Source organism: Colletotrichum orchidophilum (assembly GCF_001831195.1).
Source record: "Colletotrichum orchidophilum strain IMI 309357 chromosome Unknown Scaffold_42.1, whole genome shotgun sequence".
Lineage (NCBI taxonomy): Eukaryota > Fungi > Ascomycota > Sordariomycetes > Glomerellales > Glomerellaceae > Colletotrichum > Colletotrichum orchidophilum.
The window spans coordinates 70537-90599 of record NW_019172998.1 but is presented as its reverse complement, the minus strand read 5'-3'; the positions used below and the strand labels follow the sequence as shown (position 1 = coordinate 90599).

At 52.4% G+C, this 20063-nt stretch overlaps 6 protein-coding genes across 6 annotated transcripts; 4 read left to right on the top strand and 2 right to left on the bottom strand.

The window, feature by feature from the left end:
• Nucleotides 1–1189: 1189 nt before the first annotated feature.
• On the top strand, nucleotides 1190–1375 carry CORC01_05875 (uncharacterized protein; the record flags this gene model as incomplete). The annotated part of the gene is made up of 1 exon (XM_022617517.1): nucleotides 1190–1375. The coding sequence occupies one exon, from the start codon at nucleotides 1190–1192 to the stop codon at nucleotides 1373–1375; it is 186 nt and encodes a 61-aa protein (XP_022475935.1).
• Nucleotides 1376–3902: 2527 nt separating this feature from the next.
• CORC01_05874 (uncharacterized protein) lies at nucleotides 3903–4652 on the bottom strand (the record flags this gene model as incomplete). Its single annotated transcript, XM_022617516.1, has 1 exon — nucleotides 3903–4652. The coding sequence occupies one exon, from the start codon at nucleotides 4650–4652 to the stop codon at nucleotides 3903–3905; it is 750 nt and encodes a 249-aa protein (XP_022475934.1).
• Nucleotides 4653–4966: 314 nt separating this feature from the next.
• On the top strand, nucleotides 4967–5512 carry CORC01_05873 (RNA polymerase II transcription mediator; the record flags this gene model as incomplete). Its single annotated transcript, XM_022617515.1, has 3 exons — nucleotides 4967–5008; nucleotides 5074–5188; nucleotides 5253–5512. 3 exons carry the CDS (start codon nucleotides 4967–4969, stop codon nucleotides 5510–5512), a joined length of 417 nt encoding a protein of 138 aa, XP_022475933.1.
• Nucleotides 5513–5744: 232 nt separating this feature from the next.
• CORC01_05872 (pyrimidine 5'-nucleotidase) lies at nucleotides 5745–6807 on the bottom strand (the record flags this gene model as incomplete). The annotated part of the gene is made up of 4 exons (XM_022617514.1): nucleotides 5745–5914; nucleotides 5969–6430; nucleotides 6482–6510; nucleotides 6563–6807. The coding sequence occupies 4 exons, from the start codon at nucleotides 6805–6807 to the stop codon at nucleotides 5745–5747; spliced, it is 906 nt and encodes a 301-aa protein (XP_022475932.1).
• A 651-nt stretch (nucleotides 6808–7458) lies between these two features.
• CORC01_05871 (uncharacterized protein) lies at nucleotides 7459–10119 on the top strand (the record flags this gene model as incomplete). The annotated part of the gene is made up of 1 exon (XM_022617513.1): nucleotides 7459–10119. The coding sequence occupies one exon, from the start codon at nucleotides 7459–7461 to the stop codon at nucleotides 10117–10119; it is 2661 nt and encodes an 886-aa protein (XP_022475931.1).
• Nucleotides 10120–16603: 6484 nt separating this feature from the next.
• Nucleotides 16604–19794, top strand: CORC01_05870 (KH domain-containing protein; the record flags this gene model as incomplete). Its single annotated transcript, XM_022617512.1, has 6 exons — nucleotides 16604–17098; nucleotides 17158–17427; nucleotides 17484–17945; nucleotides 17999–18676; nucleotides 18729–18926; nucleotides 18982–19794. 6 exons carry the CDS (start codon nucleotides 16604–16606, stop codon nucleotides 19792–19794), a joined length of 2916 nt encoding a protein of 971 aa, XP_022475930.1.
• Nucleotides 19795–20063: the final 269 nt, after the last annotated feature.

Here is a 20063-nt window from a genome sequence, read left to right as displayed (position 1 = left end):
TTCTAAGTGCCATACTCGAGTCAAGAAACACCGAATAGTGTAGCATCGAGCTGTATCTGTACACCTGCCGCAGTATGGATTTGGTTTTTGTTTGGTATTGATCGAATTCCTTGCTCCGGTATATGTGGATACCCATAATTCGAGACTGAAGGAGTGGCTTGGTTGATCTGTAATCTTAAATAGTGTGTGTTTGACTATTTCAGCTGGTCTTTGATCCTCGGTGTGGTATACTCGAGTCCCTCCGCCTCCTCCCATGCCTCTCAAGGGCCAGATACTCCGTAGTACATCTCTATACACACTTTCAAAATAACGCAGAGATTTCTGGGCATATAATAGAAACTTCCTCGTCATACGAATGTTAGTCATACTAGAGTGTGAAAGAACGGAAGAGCGGCATTGAGCTGTCTCCTGGCGTGCTAAACAAGAAATGGTTGAAACTTGATTTGGAATATCCCCTGGAAAGAGCCCGACTCTCTGGCCGCTCGTCTTTTGAAGAAGATTTAGGCTTGAACGAAGGATTCGTAGCACGTGTCTAGCATTTGGACGGCGTTCGTATAGTTTTCTCTAGCCGGATTTTCCTCTGACTTTCGAAGTGGCGAATGTGACTCTCTTTCTTAGTCTTGAGTGTCTTATGCTCAAGTGTGAGAGAACCGATGGGTTGTATGGAGCTGTCCCATTGCTGTACCCATTAAGATGAGGCTGAGGCTTGATTTGGATGTCCTTTGGACAGGAAATGATAAGTAACCCCTTTTTACGAAGCTGAAGATTCGAGTAGATATAGAACCCACTCAGAATATTCCTTTCCATCTATACATGACAGTAAACCTGAAACTCGTGTCCATTGACTCTAAATAGTTTCATCAAGCTTTTCGTCAATCATGGTTATGAAGGGCGATCCTTTCCTTCTGTTTAAGCCCATGCGTGGTTTGGAACACCTCAAAATGGCGACCCACCGGGGGCTTTCTCCCATCACTGGCGATACGTCGCCTTTTACGCCTGGACAATCGTCTTTGTCCGCTGAAGCTCAACAAAATGACGAAATTTTCTTAACAAACGCATTAGCCTAGCAGCCTGGCAGCTTCCCGGGTACTGGGCCATGATAAACAACTATACACTTATTCCCACCGTGGAAGCGTCCCGTGAGCGGACCTATGGGTCATCGTCAGCCAGTTCCAGAGGCATCGATGAGATGGTTCTCAGCGAGACTGAGAAAAATAGCCTACTTTTCCGACCCTTTGGCAACCTTGAGACATTGAAGCTATGGTCTCTTCAGTTCGTGGCACTTCTCCCCTCTGTGTTCGCCTTCGTTATGACGGTGATTCTCTTGGTGGCTAGCCATGACAAGCTGCAACCCACTTGGGGGCGTGTAATGTGACAATTATAACTCCGGTTGAAATATTCACCACGCTCCCGAGGGCCGCAGTGCTAATCGTATTAGCAGAAGGTAGATTTCTTTCTCCCTTCCAAGAAATACATTCTGATGATATTAGTCATGGGATAAGCCAAATGGTCGCGAATAGCGGCGCCGCGGCCGCTACGTCATGTCGAACATTTTGACAACCCTCGCAGAGGTGCGTGGGGGCCATCGAAATTCTTGCTATCCATCTGTAAATCGTATGCCATACTATAACCCGCACCTTAAAGGTATTTGATAACACATACAACACGACCCCGACATACTAGGCCCGCTGGTTATGGTTGCCTCTTATGCCAGCAAGCTGTCAGAACATACTCCTGTAAAGTTCCAGCCGACATTGTTGCTCGTATCTCAATAGCGGAATAAGTTACGGAATTGGACACTCTGACAAGTAGTGCATTTTTACTCCGAAGACGAACACTGCCGCCTCCCGACACATCTCAACTGTTCCAGTGCGATCCTTGTAACTGTGGTTTTGATGCCTTTCCTGGAGTTACTCACGCGACTGCGGGGATTTGCAGTAAGTGCATCATCGATGTGACATCTGGGTTGCAAGAATACCCGCTCGGATGCAAAACTTTTTCCAGATATTCGTGTAGCTACCGCTTCCACAACAGCTCCCAGTTCGCCATTGAGACAACTATACAACCGAATTCGGTCAGTGTGGCAACAACTGACACGACTAATGATGACATTATATCCACGCCTTTCCTAACATTCACACTGGCAGGCTGCGTCTCCCAGCTTAACTTAGAAGCCACGGTAGATTGATATTGCGAACATGACTACGAGAACAGGCCAGAACTCGGCTCAAACCTTGACATTATGGCTGCGAACTGCAGCCCGTATCCCTATCTTCGCCATGACCACGGAGATGCTTAAAATGGTCCTCTTGAAGAGCGTCTGCTCTGAACTAAGCAAATGAATCGGTCGAGTAGAGATTACTTTTCAATGATTCAGCCTTAGTTAATCAACGGCAAATGGTACGACTTGTCGAATATCACCGATGCAACTCGAAATGGCTTATGTTGGACCTCGGGGACTTCAGACAATGACACAGAGGTTCCGCCCAATGTGTTAGATCATTGCACGGTCTGGAGTTCTTTGGCATTAGAGGTGTCCTCGTGCAGAATCTAAGCGAGTTTTGCAGGCTCTCTGATGCCTTTGAAGAGGGATAAGCATCAATAAATCCCGTTTCTGGAGACACCAGCATGCTGGTTGGCGACACAGGCTGATGGGTTGGCGCCCTCTACCATGGAGGAAACGCCACATTTGAGAGTTTTGCAGCGGCTCACGACAACATGCCGATAGCGATTGCGAACTACATGCCTGTTAACGGACTGACTTGGTCAGATAAGTGGTGGATCAGCTATAAGAAAGGAACCTGCATTCAGTCGTCGATTTTCGTAAAGCTTCAAGAGTGGTGGCTCCTTTACCCTGGCGCTCTAGTTGCACTGACATCAGCTCTGTTTGTAACCGCGTATGTGCAAAGTTGCCTAGACAGCGGGAGGCAGCCCGTCTGGAAGTGAGCCATCCTCCTTCTGCTCTCCTGCTGCATATCGAAGAAACACGATGTAGATGAACAAACTAATGGTCCAGACATTGGCTCGTCAGGACCTCTTTTAAATGACGGGAGTCTCTCACCGACAAAACGGTAGTGAGCTTCTGCAGCGGTCGCGAAGGCGCAAGGTTTGTCGTTGAAGAAGGGGTGATCAAAGTCAAATGAGATCCGAGAAGCAAGGGCTTGGGCTTTGGTGGCTAGTGGTGCAGGAGGCATTGGTGCGGGAAGGGATGTGATGTTATAGCAGCTCCACGTCTCCAGGATCCTATGCGCGGAGAGAGAGGAACAGGGAGGCGGTTCCATTGTCAAACCTGGCTATAGCCCCGAGGCCCTATACCGGCTGCCCTTTGTTGTCGTGACTGCCTCCCACTCCGTTGCTTCCAGGCTTGGATCGCCTATCTTCCAGCGTATATATGTAACAATCAGTATCATGTCAATGTATATGGTAGGAAATGTTACGTTTACGTAGGTTTGTTGTAATGACATTATCAAGTACAGTCAGAATATTAGACTTCTGAAAATCTGCTAATTACGTAGTAGCTATTATACTTAGAAGTGTAGTTGAAGTTCTATTGCTTAGCGGGTTGCTGCACTGATAGTGCTGATCAGGCTCTTGGATTGAATTTTTTGGCTTCATCTTATGTCGATCTCTTCAAGCGTCCAGCAAGCAAATGGTGCAGTGTGTGGAACTAAGCTGTATCCTGTTGCGTGAAAGTATATGGAGTTGAGGCTTTTGATGATATTCTGATAGAGCTCCATTCTTAGCCACTTGCGTCTTCTTTTCAAGTGGCGCGGATGGCACTATTGCTTGTTCGTCAATTACTGAGAGGTGCCTCCCAGCAGATTCTTTCCGACTACCGCCCGTAATACCTCGCCGCTGGCATGGATTTGAGCGCTTGATGACTGGCCGATTTCGGCGAGACTTCAGTTTCCCTCAGAAACTTCCGCCTTTGGGCAGTTGAGGATTCGCTTTCCATTGTGTGTCAAGACAATCTGCGACTCGCCCTTTCCGTCCTCAACATGGCGCATGGTGACGCCGACCCCTCTCAAGCCTTCCTCATCCGCCCGCTGGTTCCAGAGCATCTGCTGCACCGCCCCTTCCCTGGAACACGAGATGAAGCCCATGGGCCAGCGGCTTCGTCCCAGAGACTCCCGCACGCCCTTGCTCGCCGGCTTCTCGCTGACCAAGAAGGCAATGACTCCTTCACCACGCCAGCCCACAGGGGCGCCGACGAAAGAACCTTCCAGTTCCCTGACCTGCGAAGGGCCGACGCGTTGGGCACCTGCTTTACACTGAAGAATGACCTTCATATTATCCGTCTGAGAGGGAAGTTTCCAAGTGCCAAGGAGGTCGATGCCTTGGTCGGATACTCCGCCTACCCGGACGGCATGGATGCCGTATTGGGCGAGTGTCGAGGAGACTGTGTACTCATAATGTGTTCCGACGTAGACAGTCGATGCTACGTCGAGTCCTGTTCGATTTGCGTATGCGAGAAAGGATGCAATGTCATGGTGATTTGTTGATGGAGCGGCAGGGTAAAGTAACTCGGGGTGCTTCTCTCGCCGTTGTCTCAAGGATAAACATGTCGACAGGTGAGTCAAGAGTACTGATGAGTTGGTAAGTCGTTTATGGCGGGACAAGAGCCTTGGTAAAGAGCTCTGCAGAGCTTGCATGCTCTTGAGATTTTGAACCCAAGATCAGGGGGTGATTGAAAATTGATATGCAGATTCACATATCGCAAGTGCTGGAGAAGCGTCTCTTCGAGTCGGTCTCTTTAAAGTTGCATTTGAGGTTGGCAGGTAAAGGTACGTATCGCAACAGGCAAGCGATCCTGGGCTGGCCAGTGCGTCCACGCCTAGGTGCATAGCAATTGGCCCGCGAAACAATCTCCCACGACACACATAGCCAGCCCTCCCGGTTGTCTGTCATTGTTCACTTCAATACTGCAACCCACCATATCGCGCAGGGTCACTGCAGTAACGGCGCGATGGGCGACAGACTTACTCAATTGCAAGACGCTGTGGATCAGGTACGCTCGTCCATGTTCTCTGTTTATCGTCCGCGCGCAGAGCAAACGCTGACCTCCGTCTCCAGCTCGCCCAGCAATTCGTCGCGAGCTTCCACTTCGTCCACCGGCGCCATGATCTGGAGCTGCTCGGACCCAATGACAAAATTAGAGAGGTCAAGCAGGATCCGGAACAGAAAGAGGGTAGGTTTCATTGGCATCCTAGACCTGGAAATGAGGGGCACATGCTAAACAAGCTTGCTCGCAGTCGAACCCCTTCCTCCAGACGAGTTCAAGGACGGCCTAGCCGAGCTGTCGCGCGACCTCATTATCAAGGAACAGCAGATCGAGGTCCTCATCTCTAGCCTGCCGGGTTTGGACAGCAGTGAAGCCGACCAGGAGCGCTATATCCAGGAGCTGGAGGACGAGCTTAAGGTCGCAGAGGCGCAGAGGCAGGACGCGATCAGAGAGAAAGACCAGATTCTCGCCAAGCTTGATGAGGTGATCCGAAGTGTTCGACGGCCGTAATACATCACACCGGTCACTGGGACAGCATTGCGTTTGCGGTGTTTTTGGCGTTGAAAAGTGGTTAAACGGGGGGTATTCATGTTTAAGGATATATATATGAATTAGCGATACCCAGTCCAACAAAGAAACGTGTCTCGAAGCCTCTGATTTCCGTCTACATTTGACTCGGTTGCCTCGTCGCCTTCTATTCATTTCCATCCACAGTCGTTCAATCGTCTCTAGTTGTACAAGTCTAAGCATTCTTGGACTTGAAGAATTGGGGAAAGGCGTCTCGCAGCTCCCTGAGGTGACGGATCTGATGCGCGGATGCGGGTGTCTTCGGCACGGGAAGATCCTCCTCGACAAGGTGCGCTACGTTCCAGCCATAGCCCTGGGCCTTTTGGCAGTTCAGATAAGAGTCGTCTTTGGCAGATAGTCAGCATTGGATCTTTTGGGGTTAAGTCAATGATGACATACCGACAAAGTAGCAGTCCTCCATCTTGTCGACACCCGCTTCCCGCATGGCCCTCAGGTACATCTCCTTGGCAGGCTTGCAGACAAGCGGCGCCTGTGCGTAGTCGCAGAAAGTGAGGCCTTCAAAGAGGTCTTCAATACCTAGCAACTTAATCACGCGTTTGGCGTGGTTGACGTAGGCATTGGTCAGGAGCCACATGGTACACTTGCTCTTGTCGATATCCTCGAGTAGCTCGCGCAGCTCGGGGTTCGGACTGAGGATTTCCTCAAGGGGTAGGGCGTCGTCGACCTTTGAGTTGTACTCTAAGGGGTCGATCTGATGGTGTCGGACCAGGCCTTCGATTGCGAGGCCGTAGTTGGTGTAGTACTCCTTATGTAATTTCACAGCGTCGTCCCAGTTGAGGCAGAGGTGCTTTGCGAAATACTCGTCAATCAGCTGCGCCATGTGGTCCTGGACCTTTGAACCTAGGGGGAGTCAGTTTTGACAGTGCCGTACAGATGTCCGCCAGCACTCACTTCTCGGATACAGGCAGTTGTCAATGTCACTTTTCGACTGTTAATTGACGTGATCATTCCTGTTAATGGTTATTAACTTACAAGAACAGAACAGGCTTTGGGGTTGATGCTCCATTTGTCAGGGCTTTGCCGGGCTCCATGGCTGATTTAGTGTTGTGGGCGCCGTCTAGTCTATGAGTGACAACAGGACGTGAAAATGAAAGAGGCCTGGGGTATTCAATGTTTTGTCTTGTTGTGAATGGCCGGGATTTGGGTGAAGACAAGGACCGAGGTCGGGCTGAAGAAGTGAAGCTTCGAGGTATGCCTGGTGGGAGTCTGGCCGGCATGAAGCAAGTAAAACCACTATGGCCTGGATTTTGACAATGGGCTCTTATGTTTCTCGTCCTAAGACTCAATATTGGAAGACCTCGCTGTCGGCTTACAAATGCAGCATGGGGCTTTGCGAGCCTTTCCACGATACTTTGGTAGAAGTATGAAGTGTTGACTCACGCCGAGGAGATGCCCTGCATACCACGTTGTGCTGTTGAGGTAATTGTAGGAAGCTACAGGGAGCTGTTTCCGGGAGACGGGGACCTTAGCGCTGAAAGATTAGTGGTGACTCTGACGAAAATGCTCCGAGGCTGGGGGAGCTGGTGATTTTCTCGCTTAACTACATAAGCCACCCGAGCCTATATCACTCATATGGCCCCACAACAGATTGATATAAGGATTTATCGTTGTAGAAAAAGTTCACAAAGAAACTACTGTTCGTGATCCACGACCCATCTCTTTCCCTCTTTACATCTACCAGAGCAACTCCTTTTCTTCATCTCCCACGGCACTGCAGAAATTCCTGTACTCAGGACTGCCGCGTTTCGGGTATAACCAACAGTGCTGATCTTTACGATATTGGTAGTTCTGTTTGTCTTCTTGTATTCATCTCTTTTCGCTCTCTTGTTTGATCGCAGAGGATTTCCTTGCGCAAATTGCACATCGCCATGGCCCAAGGCCAGCTCGCATCAGTACCGCCATTGGCAAATGGGGCATCGTTGGGTCTTTCAAGAGATGAGCTACACCATATACAGCAGTACGAGAGAATCGTGCAGTTTCGCGATGCCATCCTTGCTGGCTCGCATTCCAAAATCAAGGTGCCAGCCCAGTTGGCAGGTCAAACACCAGCTCATGCCACAGCATCTTCATCAGAGTCCTCTACATCAGCAAAGGAAACGAATGGAAACCCATCTCAGGGTTATCAAGTCGGGAATCTGCAGTCGTTCGCGACCAACACGCAACAAGCGTCTCTTCCTGGTCTAGGAAACCCGCCTCCTGCTAACGCGAACCTACCCGCAAGACCGTTTGTTGGCTCTGGCAAGACGGAGATCAATCCCATTTTTCTCCAAAAGTCTGATGACCTGATCAAGGCCGAGATCCAGCTCCAAAGGCAACGCCTTGAACGGTTACTGCGCGACGAGGTCGATCAACGCCGGGCTTCTATGAAGGCCTCGGCGCAGTCGGAGCCTCTGGCCGACTTCGACCTCTCCGATGTTCTGTCCAAGGCTCTGACTCTGGTCCAAGCTGCTGCTCCTTCATCTGTCAATGCTACGCTAGCTGCTGCTAACATTTCAGCTGCAAGTGACTCTGTTGATGAGAACTCTTACTATTCTTCCCAAATCAATTCGCCAGATTCCTCGCTCCGCAGCTCGCGCGGGGGCAACGACGCCGAAGTTACGGCACAGATACCTAAGCCTTCCACCGCAGGCCAGCCATCCGAAGGCCAGGCGCAAGTACAAGCAAACCAGAAGGCTCAAGCTGGGCTGCAATCCTCACTCTCCTATGCCTCTGTTACTCATCAGCCACAGGGCCAAGCCTCGAATTCCATCCCCTCCCAGTCGCGACCAGTTCCAAGCAGGTCCGACGCCGCGCCCGCATTTTCCCGATATCCGTCGGTAGGAACGACGCGGAGAATGGATAGGGGTGATAATACGGGGGTGTCTACATCAGGAGGTGGGAGCGGAAACACCAGTCGTTCTGAGGAGTCAGGCGTTATGGATCTTGACGGCAGTGCAGATAGATCTGTCCCTGCCGTAGGCCAACAGCTACTTAGGGAGTCCATGCTCGCTCGCCAACCCTCGCCTTTGATACAGGTTCGCGCCCACAACATATCCCCCTTAGCGCCCCAGCCTTCCCATGTCTCGCCTCTTGCAATGGCCAGAGGTCCAGCAGCGGATGCTCAAGACATGATCATCCCTCAAGGAACCACTGCTCAAGTTGCAGCACTACGCAATGAGCCCAACGTTATTTCCAGTCCAGATAGCTCGCCGCAAGGGGGCCGCAGCGGGGAGAAGCGGAAGGGGAAGAAGAAGAAGAACAATGCGAACGGCAAGAGGGCAGCCAGGCAAGCGCCAGACGAGCCTTACATCAAGCCAGAACCGCGTTCGCCGTCTCCCATGAACGCACCGTCTTTCATTCGGCCACAGAAGCGGCAGAGAAGACAAGATGACGAGGAGCCTCGTTATGCTCAGCCCGAACGTCAATTTTCTCGATCCTACAGGGAGGAAGGTGCTATGCCTATGTACGAGACTCAAGAGTACCGTCCACGGCCGGCAAGTCACGCCGCGGCGACTGGCGATTATGGTTACGGAAGAGAATATGTCGATGAGCCCCGCGTTCTGAGCGGCGCCGAGTATGTGCGGCATGTGGCGTCGCCGGGTGTCTATGCAGTTCATGCTGCGCCAAGTGAGGTGTACGCAACATCCCCAGCTAGTGTCGATCGCTATGGTAGAGAACCTGCACGGTACTATCGCGATGGTTACGAAGTAACACGCATGAGCGCTCGTCCCATGACAGATCGTGCGAGGTCTCGCTCGCCCATCATGAGAGAAAGGGCGTCCCCGCTGATGGGACCACCCAAAGCACCGCCCGGAAGGGTTGTGGTAGATCCTGCCACTGGTCGTCGATACTACGAGCCGCAGACTGTCGTTCGCCAGTCTGTTGCCCCGCCACCAATGCGACCCGGCGAATCCGAAATTATATACGAAAGAGCACCCATACGAGCAGAGTCGAGACGCCCAGGACCAAACCCCCGAGATGACGACGTCCTTTATCAGCGGACCTCGCCAGTGTACGCAGCACCTAGGAGAGTCGTTACGCAACCCGATTATGTTTCAGACCCTCAACGTATCTATAGACAACGAGAGTATTCAACAAGGCCAGTGGCACCGCCGGGTGAAGAATTCATTGCTGCCAGAGGTGGCATAGAACAACGGAGGATCATTGAGGAAGCTCCGAGAGAGTATATGATGCGGGCGACAACAGCTCGCCCTGCAGAAACGGTACGATATGAACTTCCGCGAGATTACGGAAGGGTTCAAAGTGTGAGGCCGGAGCAAATTCCCATCCAGGACTATGCCTCGGCGCCCATGCACCCTGACGCCCGCCGGGAGATGATCCAACCAGGACCCCGTTCCTACAGCGTACGGCCTGCCGAGCCTCAGGTGGTACGGCGGGAGTACAGTGCCAGGCCGGTGGAGCAGCAACCATACTACGGACAGCCGGTCCCCGCACGGGGCGAGCCGGAGGTGTCATACATTGAACGGCCTCGGGTAGCTACACACGAAATGTACTACGCCGACGAACCCCCACGCCCAGTCTATCGATGAAGAAAACCCAGCTCCTATTGTTAGAATGGGAGAGACTTTGTAATGCAGTGTCGGAGATTGGCGGATTACTCGTGTTGGAGAATGTTGGGACTAAGCTTTGGGAACTCTTCAAGCGGGGTTAAAAAGTCTTTATTGATGGGACGGGGTTTCGGCAAGAGTACCGGTTAGGGGGATGGTTCTTTATACATTAGCGGTCGTCGACAGCGCTGTTTGTATGCCTCTAATTAGACAATCCAATGTTTTTAATCCAGTTGACGTGCAATCATGGCATCCTCAAAGTGCGACAAGTTGGCAACTCAATTACCAACTCGAGCGCCACGCACCGGTCATCTAGGAAGAGAGTTACGATCAAAGAAGGAAACTATCTAGAAACTCGAGACAGCCTCGCATAGTCTCCGCGACTGGATCCGATCCTGACAAACCTTGTCACTCCTCTCTCTCAGACGAGAATGGACGAGATATACGATTGAGTTTCCTTCTTCAAGGGAAGGATGGTCGGTTGGCCATGAAATTTTGGCCGCGCGCAAGCACAGACTCGACTCTCGGAGCGCCGTCTGTAGATTTCCTCTCTATTCACCGGATCTCTCTTCTGCGGATAATTTGGGACTTCCTTTGGGGTAATTCCCTCTCGCACCCAGACCATTATGTCTGTTCGCTGAGGACACGGTACGGGAGGTACTTCATGAATTGAGAGGAATCGCGAGGGCCGCTCCTTAAACCCGACATTGGGAAGAATGCATCTGTCAAATCACAGAGAGGAGGTAGATTTCGGATCCGACGGATAGTCTGTTTACCTTTTTTTTTTTTTTTTTTTTGGTGGCATAGAGGATGTCAAAGAGTACGAAGAAGAAAACCGTTATGTAGAAGTTGCTGTGTTTCTGTCCATTATTATGAAGTCATTGCGAACCTCTGCGTGGGCTCCTGTCGGGTTTCCCGCCTCAAGTTCGTGTTATGTGTGGGTGGGGGGTTCTGACTGGAAACACAAACGAAGATCTGTATCCGCAGAAGGAACATGAATTGATGACTCTGCACGGAAAAGCAATGCCTCTTTCCAAAAGACGAAAAAGTCAACCGAAGCATGGAGAGTGGATTCGTATCATGCGGGACTGAGGCATATTCCCTTTCGCGCCAGAGTTGGTTTGGCCAAAGATCTTCCAGCGAGCGGATCGCACAAAGTCTAATTTTTTTTTTGGCCATGCATTCTTCTCGCAAAGCGCCCTGGGACGGACAGGAGATAAACCCCAAGGAGGTTGTTACTGAGTAGCTGCCCTAATATCAGTGGTGTCGGACGCATCCAACGGGCTGCAGGGGTTAAGAAGGGGAAAGGAAACATCACACATGGGAGGGGCCAACACTACCGATGCGTCTTCCGGCGGGTCCGGCACACGAACGTGTTGTAGGTGTTAGCCCTTGCATCAGAGTACCTACTGCTGCTCTCACTCCATCCAAAGGAAATTGTTTGCATCCGTAGGCCAGCTCGCCTCGTCCAGAGAAGGTTTGCCAGTCAGGTTTGGCTCCAAGGAGGCACCCAGGGGAACGGGGATGGCTCGTCGTTGTATTTATTTTTCTTGGTCCGAGTGCCGTTGTGCGGAGGACAGGTTCGAAGTTGAAACGTTCATTCCAGGATCATCGATCGATATCCCCCTCCCCAGACTAGACGGCGAGAACGGCGGCTAGTTTGGTAGTTTGACCAAGGCCGGGTTCGCGTTGCATGGCGGCGTTGAAAGGGTCCAGTCAGACCGACCTCGCATCAAATCGGTCAGGTGCTTTTCCGGTACTTATGTTGGGCGGCAGCACCTCAGGAACCAACGCACATTTGAGCGGGCGTTATAACCAGTCTTCTGCGAGTCTATTCGCCAGGGGGCAGGGCGCGCGGCCACCGTTTTTTTTCACGGGTTGCAGATCAAGCAACCACACTCGTGCCAGCGCCTGCTCTTGTTTCCAGGCGACGGCACACTTGAAGGCATATTCCCTGTCTCGGGAACATGATCGAGGGGAAAGCGTCTACGTAGTAAGACAGGACCAGCCTTTCTGTGTGGCCTGAGAGAGAAGCCCCAACTTGTCGTGCTGGTGTTTGCCTGGCTTTTGCCATTTGCCCTTATCAAGTCATCCCGCTGTACAAGGCATGCGAGATTATGTGCACTTGCGGTACGCCAATTTGAAAAATCATCATCGGCCGGCGACGGAAGAGAACGAGAGTGAAGACACTGGCAAATGCCGTGGCTAGGACAGCCCGGTGTAGTGCCGACGCGCCGATGTAGCCCTATCACCGAGCCAAAGTGTTGGAGCAGACTGACGACTACTTTGGTGACTGGCTAGACGACGGTCGTGGTCCGTGGATGAATGGCGCGGTGGGATTCGGGAAGCTTTCGCTCGAGGCTCGAGCTCCTTGCGCCACGCCTACTATTTGAGACGCAAAGCGGAAGGAATTGGTCATTGGGTTCAGGGATGTTGGCTGACATCAGGGCAAAATGCGAAAGTTCAGTTGAAGCTCCAACACGTCGGGGAGTGACCATTTGGGAAGTTGCGGTGTTCGTTTGGTGAGCCCGGCCGATTTTCCTTTCCAAATGGGACAAGCCGCAAGGAAGGGATTGCATCCTTGTGCAAAAGCAGTACTCGGTACCATATTCGTCGGGCCCTGAGTCGGTGGGATGCTTCAGTAAACTGTATACTGCACTATCTCGAAGTTGGACCTTGTTGTCATGTCGCAGAAATGCTAGTATTGTGGATAGACCGACGGTGGTAAGGACGTCGTCCAAGTCGGCGCTGATAATGCGATAGGTGGCTCATGGTAACCCGTTTTTGTCGGTGAACAGTCGATGATAACTGGAATGCTGCCAAGCGGGATATTAGAAACTGAGGAGACTAGGCCTCTTTGTCAGCTTCACTTCAGACCGCATCACGTTATGCAAGATTCGCCCTCGGGTCCCATATGATGCGGAGGAAAAGTTGACCACACAGATATCATGACGACGATGACAAGCCAATTAAAACGAGCAACGTCCATAACAACTTGCGCCAGCTCGGCGATGATTCGACTCGTATCCTCCCGTGCACTGCGATGATACTTCCCTCCTCAAGTATTGTCGTCTCGTTCTTGGCTCCCGGTATGCATAATAAACGGAGAGAAATGGACTGGGTTGACAAAGACCTAGTAGTAGCGGCAGTGTGTTGATGGGGGCGTCTCCATGGCACATCCCGCAACGACGCGCAGAGGATGACGGGGCAGGCGGCAGGATCGATCCATGTCGGCTGTCAGTCGCGTGCCCAGCGCTAGGAATTCAGGATCAAGTCCCTAGCGAAACGAGGGAGGCGTGGGAGGGTCTCATCAGCCGTGTGCAGCGGGCAGTGCAACGCGTTGGTGAACGGCGACTGGCAAAGAACGTAAAAGTGTGACTTTGGTAATGAGGTGGGGCATTTGCTTGATCCCAACCAGCCAGACGGAAACCCTGGTCTGTGGTCGAGCTTTTGCTGGAGCTGGTAGGTAAGGTATTTATCTCTGAGGGTCTCTGACCTCAAGGTAGGAAAGAAAACTGACCTGCCTCAATGGGAGCTGAAAAGAGACGCCTGGCCGTCCAATCTTGCTTGCCTTGTTGGCCACATATGGTATTATCACATCTGTCCGGACGAGGAGGAGTACAGGAAGTCTTCGTTTGGCAACATTGCTGGGAGGCTTGCTCAGCAGCATCTGATAGCCCGATGTTGGTCTGGGCTTAACAAGTTTACTGTAGTTAGTGCAGGTCGAAGTGGTGGTCAGTGCTGGAGCTGGACGAAGGGCTTTGGTGTTTGGGATGGAGGAAGGTAGTTGAGAGTGCCTTCCCGCTCACCACCCAGCAGCATGTACTTCGGAGTACCTTCACGGCGGCCGGGCTTCCGAGTACCCGCGGGCCCGTTACGTTTCCCGAGTCCCTTGGGGCGACGTGGGAGGAGCGCACACTTCAGCTTTGGCGTTCCTCACTAAGCAGCAACATGCCAGGTCGCCGTGATGCTCCTTTTGGTTCTGCTGATCTGTTGCTCTGATCTGTTGCTCTCCTCATATGCAATTGACTGCCAAAATAACTTGCCTGGCTGCAGCCTGCAGGTGGCGGCTTCGGAATCCTTCTTGTCACCGAGCGGTTCATGTAATACGTCAGTTGGAGAATCCCCCCTGAGGCTGTGCTTGGGGATGGGGAGATTGCAATATTGGCTGCATCCTCACTACTTGTTCTCTGCACATACGTGAGCTTATTTGCTTCCAGGGCAAAGGTTAGGTACTTGGACAAGGTTGAGGAATCTAGGAATCTCACCTGAAAGTCAGGTAGACAGTTTGGATAGACAACCGGACACCGGATATGGCTTACCGGACACACACCCAAAGAGGCGGCAAAGCTGGACACAGCCCTATTGCTCGTACTTGTCTTTGTGGATTAGTTCCGGGGCCCTGGTCCCTTGCAACTGGTCGTCCTGCACTTTGTCTGAGCATCGGAGTCGTTTGGTTACTCGTCACGGCCGTTTACGGTTTATTGCTCTACTAGGTTCTTGTTGAGAATGGTATGCTTAGTCTGCCGTCGTTGTGTTGCGTTGCGGAACGGTAAATCCGCAGCCGGGAACTCCCTTTCGTTCGTATTGAGAAGGTCTGCGCGACCCTGAAATGTCTCTGATATGCGCTTCTGGATTGGTACTCGACCCGCGGCATGCAGACCTCTTGCGCATGTTGCGCTTTCCACCATCGACCATTCAACGCTCCGATACTTTGCCGGCAACGCACATGCCTGGCGAGCTAAGACAGCGGAGGACGGAGGACGGAGGTAATAGGTAAGCCGGTTCGCACCTTGGCATGCCTAATTCCCCAAAGCTCGGCGCATCCGCGAGTCCAGCAAAGATGTCCCCCATGATCAGTAGTCAGTCATGTGATTTTACAGATTTGCCGTGCTGGAACGCTTTATGGTAATATATGAGATTGGATTTCGATTGGACGCAGCGAAACGCCTACTATACGGACCGAGCAAGCGGCTGTCTTCAATTTCGGTCGGAATTCTGAGTCTTGGTGGTGGAAGAGGGTGGAATGAGGAGAAGTGAACGATGTCTACAGGAAGGTGAGGTATGGCTGCACTAACAGTTTGAAGGTATCTTCGCACAGCAGCTAAAGCTTGAAGCTACATCCCGCCGGTTTGGCCGGTTTGGCCGACCGTCGACAGCATCGGCCCACTTGACCTCGAGAGTCCCTGTCACACACTTTACCACATCGCGGCGACAGCCCAGTGGACTGCGGCCGCTGTGAGTGAGCGCACCCCAAATGCAAGGGTGTGCCGTATGTGGGGACATCAATCAAGGGTGTCACTTACCTACATTGTAGCTGCCGGAGGTACCTTACAAAATACTTGGTTGAGGACGAGAACGGCGGGGACCGTTGAGTGCAGCAAGAAACATCTCACTGCGTGTGTGGCCTGAAAATATGCTGACGGCATCTTGTGAGTTTGGGTGTCTTTTGGTAGCAGCAGCAGCAATTTTATGCTCCCTCCCTTGGCGCCCCAACGTATCGGGATGTATACTTGACTATTAGTCGTTGAAGCCTGACCAGCGGCCAAGCTGTCGAGTAAACGACACGAAAAGCCTCAGAAGACCAGAGTTAAGGGTCTTGATGGGCCGGATCTGCGCTCAATCTATCTGTGTGACTGAAGTGTGAGGTGATGTGCCCTGCCTGGTGGGCTGTGTGGATGGTTTGGTGGTTTCGCCGGGGGAAACTTTAGTGGCCCTCGCCTGAAGGGAGTCGAGCCCAGTAGCCACCTCACCACTGACCACTCTCAGTCCAACAGGGGCCCCGTCCAGTGTGTGCCAGTGTCCAGCGTCCGTGGACCCAAGACAGAGTGGGGATGGCAAGATACCTCGCGTTACAGCGACATTAGCGCCACCGCGGATGTATCTTTGCATGTACCTACGTACTTGGACGGGGAACATCTGGGACTGGAGGAGGAGGAGGACCAGGAGAGGGGCCACACACCACTAAAGTCGAATGCCTGGCTGCCCGGCTGGCCATGGAAGTGGGGCCCTGGTCTAGGACTGGGACTGGGACTGGGACGGGGGAAACTGGGAGTGGCCGGACCACCTTGCCATGGCATACCATGCCTTGCTTGGTCTGGCCTGGGCCTGCTGCAGTGCGGCCTTGACCACCACCTATGACCATCTTTCGCTGCATTCTGAATCTCTCGACTCCTCTTCTCTTGAGTTCTTCCACTCTCTCACACCTCCATCCAGCATATCTTCTTCTCTCCAGCAATCTTCTCTCTACAGACCCTTCACCGAGTCTGGGAGAGAGCTTCGAGAAGCGACAACACTTCTTTTTCTTCTTCATTTCCCCCCCCCTTTCCTTTTCTCCTTTGCCCTCCCCCCTTCCTTGTGTTTCGATACCCTCAATTGTCGTTCGCGGTCCGGTTCTGTGGCCTCCTCCCCCTCCCTGTCCCCACGGCTGTCTCTACTCGCTCGCAATATGAACAAACTGGCAAACATGCGTCACTGGTCCGAGAGGATGAGCCCCAACTTCGGAATGGGTCGTCCCAATATGCCCATGAACCCCATGAACCCGAGAAGAGATACAGTTCCTCAACAGGCTGCTTCAATAAGCTCACCTCAGCCTCTCGATGCTCCGACGCCAATCATCCACTACTCCTTCAATGTGCCATTCGCCTCTGACCTCGCCGGCCCCAACACTGAGGACATCCTTCACGCCACCGACGATGCTGTCCTTCGCTGGACTCACCCCGAGGACGTTGCCGATGACGTCCAGGTCCACGAGCTCCCCGTCCACACCCAGAACCTAGCCAACCTTCGCAAGGTCTGCAAGGACATCACCAACGGCCCTTTCCAGATCGAGGCTCATGTCATCTCGACGACTCCGAAGAACGCGAAGGGACAACAGGTCACCACTGTGTGCCTGTCGGGTACTCCGGAAATGGTCAACAAGAGCAGGGAAACGATTCTGAACGACAACCAGACTGTCTTGGTAGGTTTTTGCAGCTACGACGAGGGCGCCGGGCCGTGGATTAACCTGTGTCAATCTAGCGCTGTACTACTGTCGATGTGGAGGGCCACCTCGTCTGTGACCTGACTGCCGGTGCTTTGAAGCAGCAAGTGACGGATACCTTGGACTATATTTCCAAGTACTGCGGGGTCGACATTTTCTTGCTGGGCCCCAAGCTGACACCCGTGGTTGACGGCATGACGGGTGACGCCGAGATGCGCGTAGATCAAAGATGGCGAGTGGCTATCTATGGCGATATTCTCTCCGTCGAGCATGCAAAGGCCCGTGTGCTCATCCAAATTGACACTCTGGTAAGCTTGGCCAACCACCAACCAGACTCTGTCTTACCTCGCTAATCGCATTGCAGCTTGGCCGAGTTGTCGATGCCACCAAGCTTGACCTGTCGATTCACCAACTGGTGTGCGGCCGCCACCGGAAGAACATCAAGCTCATTGAGTCGTCAACCGGCACTGCCATCTACTTCCCGCCACCATTCTCTCAAATGTACCGATACTGCCCGCCAGGTGCAAGCCGCCGTGATCCTACGGACATCTTCATCACCGGGGAGAGTCCCCAGGCCATTGAACTCGCGAAGCAAAAGCTCCACGAGACTGTTTCTCGCATCCGCCTCTACATGAAGGATGTCACCATTTCGCCCGCCAAGATTGACAGCGTCTTGCTCACCCGTCTGGACAAGGTTCGCAAGATCCTCGAAGCAAACGGCACCTACATCTTGTTCCCCCCCTTGGCAAGCCAGCGCAACATGGTCCGAGTCCAGGGAAGCGAAGGACTGCATGTTGAGCGCACCGTCCGTGAGGTCATGGCCTTGGTAAGTCTTGCAGGAGAATCCGACGCATACCATTGTCTAACAACTTACTGTAGGCTGGGCAATTTTACAGCGCGGCTTGGTGGATCCAACAGCCCGACAGTCGACAGCTTCCGAACCCCGCTGACGTCAGAACCATGCTCGGTGATGTTTGTGCCAACTCGGATGCCGACCTGTCCTTCGACAAGATGAACTTTTCAATTACAGGTTCCGACGATGCTGTCAAGGCTGCTTTGATGGTCATGTCTGAGATCAAATTCCTCGTTCAGTCCCAGTACCAGATTCGAGTCAAGATTGAGCTTGCCAATGAGCACAAGGAATTCGTGAGCGGCAAGAAGAACGGCAAAATTAACAAAATCATGGGCCAAAGCAGTGTACAGATAATCTTCGACGGCTTCAACGAGTATAACTTCAACATTGATGTCATGGCTGCCAGTTACGACTCAATGAAGCAGGGACTCACCCTTGTTGAGCAAGAGATGCCTGCTTCCATCTCCTTCCACGTTCCTGACCAGTACCACAAGCGAATCATCGGCATCGGTGGGCAACATATCCAGCGTATCATGAAGAAGCACTCCGTATTTGTCAAGTTCTCAAACGCTATGGACCGCGGAGGCATGGGCCGCGAAGATGACGACGTCAAGGTCGACAATGTGATCTGTCGTACTCCTGCCAGAAACGCACAGAATCTCGATGCTGTCAAGAACGAGATTCTGGAAATGGTCGACAGAGCAGTAAGTTAGCCAATTCGGTATGCCTGGTTCCATGCTGACCAACTTGCTCAAGGACTCCGAGTACACCTCGCAGATCGTCAACGTTGACCGTCTGTACCATCGTCAGCTTCTAGCTCGTCTCGGTGAGATTGATGAGCTTGAGGGCAAGTACAACTGCAAGATTGTGTTCCCCAGCACTGAGCAGGCAAGCGATGAGGTCACTGTGACTGGTCCACAGTGGCAGGTGCCTCATTGTGTTGATGAATTCTTGGTATGCCCTATGATAGAGCTCATGCCGTCGAATCTTGTACTAACAGCACCTTTAGGGCATGGTTCCTGACAATCACGAGTTGGTTCTCACCCGCACTCCGGAGTTCATCAAATTCCTGGAGTCGCCCAGCTTTGCCCACGATCTTGTTCCGAAACTGAAGACCCAATACGAGGTCGAGGTTACCGTCCATCAGGATGCCGATTCCGAGGATGGCCTGCCGGCTCTCGCCTTGCGCTGGACGTTCACTCGCAACAATGCCGGCGGTCTGCGTGACGCCATCGACTTCCTGCTTGCTCAATTTGCTACTGCTGGTGTTGAGGTGACCATTTTGAAGGGCTCGATCCCTCGGCCCAAGTCCGATTCTTTCGAAGACTCGCTTCAGTACTTCGACTCGAAGCTCCTTCAGCATGCGCCGGCCACCATTGCTGCCGATTCCCCCACCAAGGCGGCCTTCGAGGGGGAGGTTGCTCGCGAGCGAGGCACCATCTTTGACCGTCTTCGCAAGCCTGGCAGCATGACCTCCATCTCGTCCTTCTTGGACCGCCGCAAGAACAGCTCTCACTCGGCCCACGCCAACTTCTTCAAGGGATCCAGCAATGTTTCCAAATCTTCCCTTATTTCGATTGAGTCTACCCGCAGCTTCAATGCGGACAGAAATCCCTGGAACGATAGCGGTGTTAATCTTCCAGACGACGACAACCCATGGGCCCACCGCCCCATGGGGAATGGTGCCGATAAGCTGGCCATTCCCCAACCTGGTGACGTTACGCCACGTCACAGCACTCGAGCGTCCGGCGACAGCGGTCGCCCTTCTACGTCTCATTCTACGAATTCTGGATACCCCGGTCCCATCGGACCTTTCCGTTAGATTCCCGTCTTAGAAAATCTACTACGTGCAAAATACCCCGGCTGGATATACCCTGGCGTACAATACCCCCGGAACGTTGCTTCTGATGCATCGGTCGGCCGAAGTTATCGTTTTGCTTGCTTTGCTACTCTTGTTCGTACTTTGTTTTACTTGATTTAGTCTCTTACTCTTGCGGGTTTCGATAGTCGCTATCAGATGTGTTCACGTCCACTCTTTATACCCCCGATGTCGAAAGACGGAGGACAAAAAAGAAAAGATACCTTGTTTGC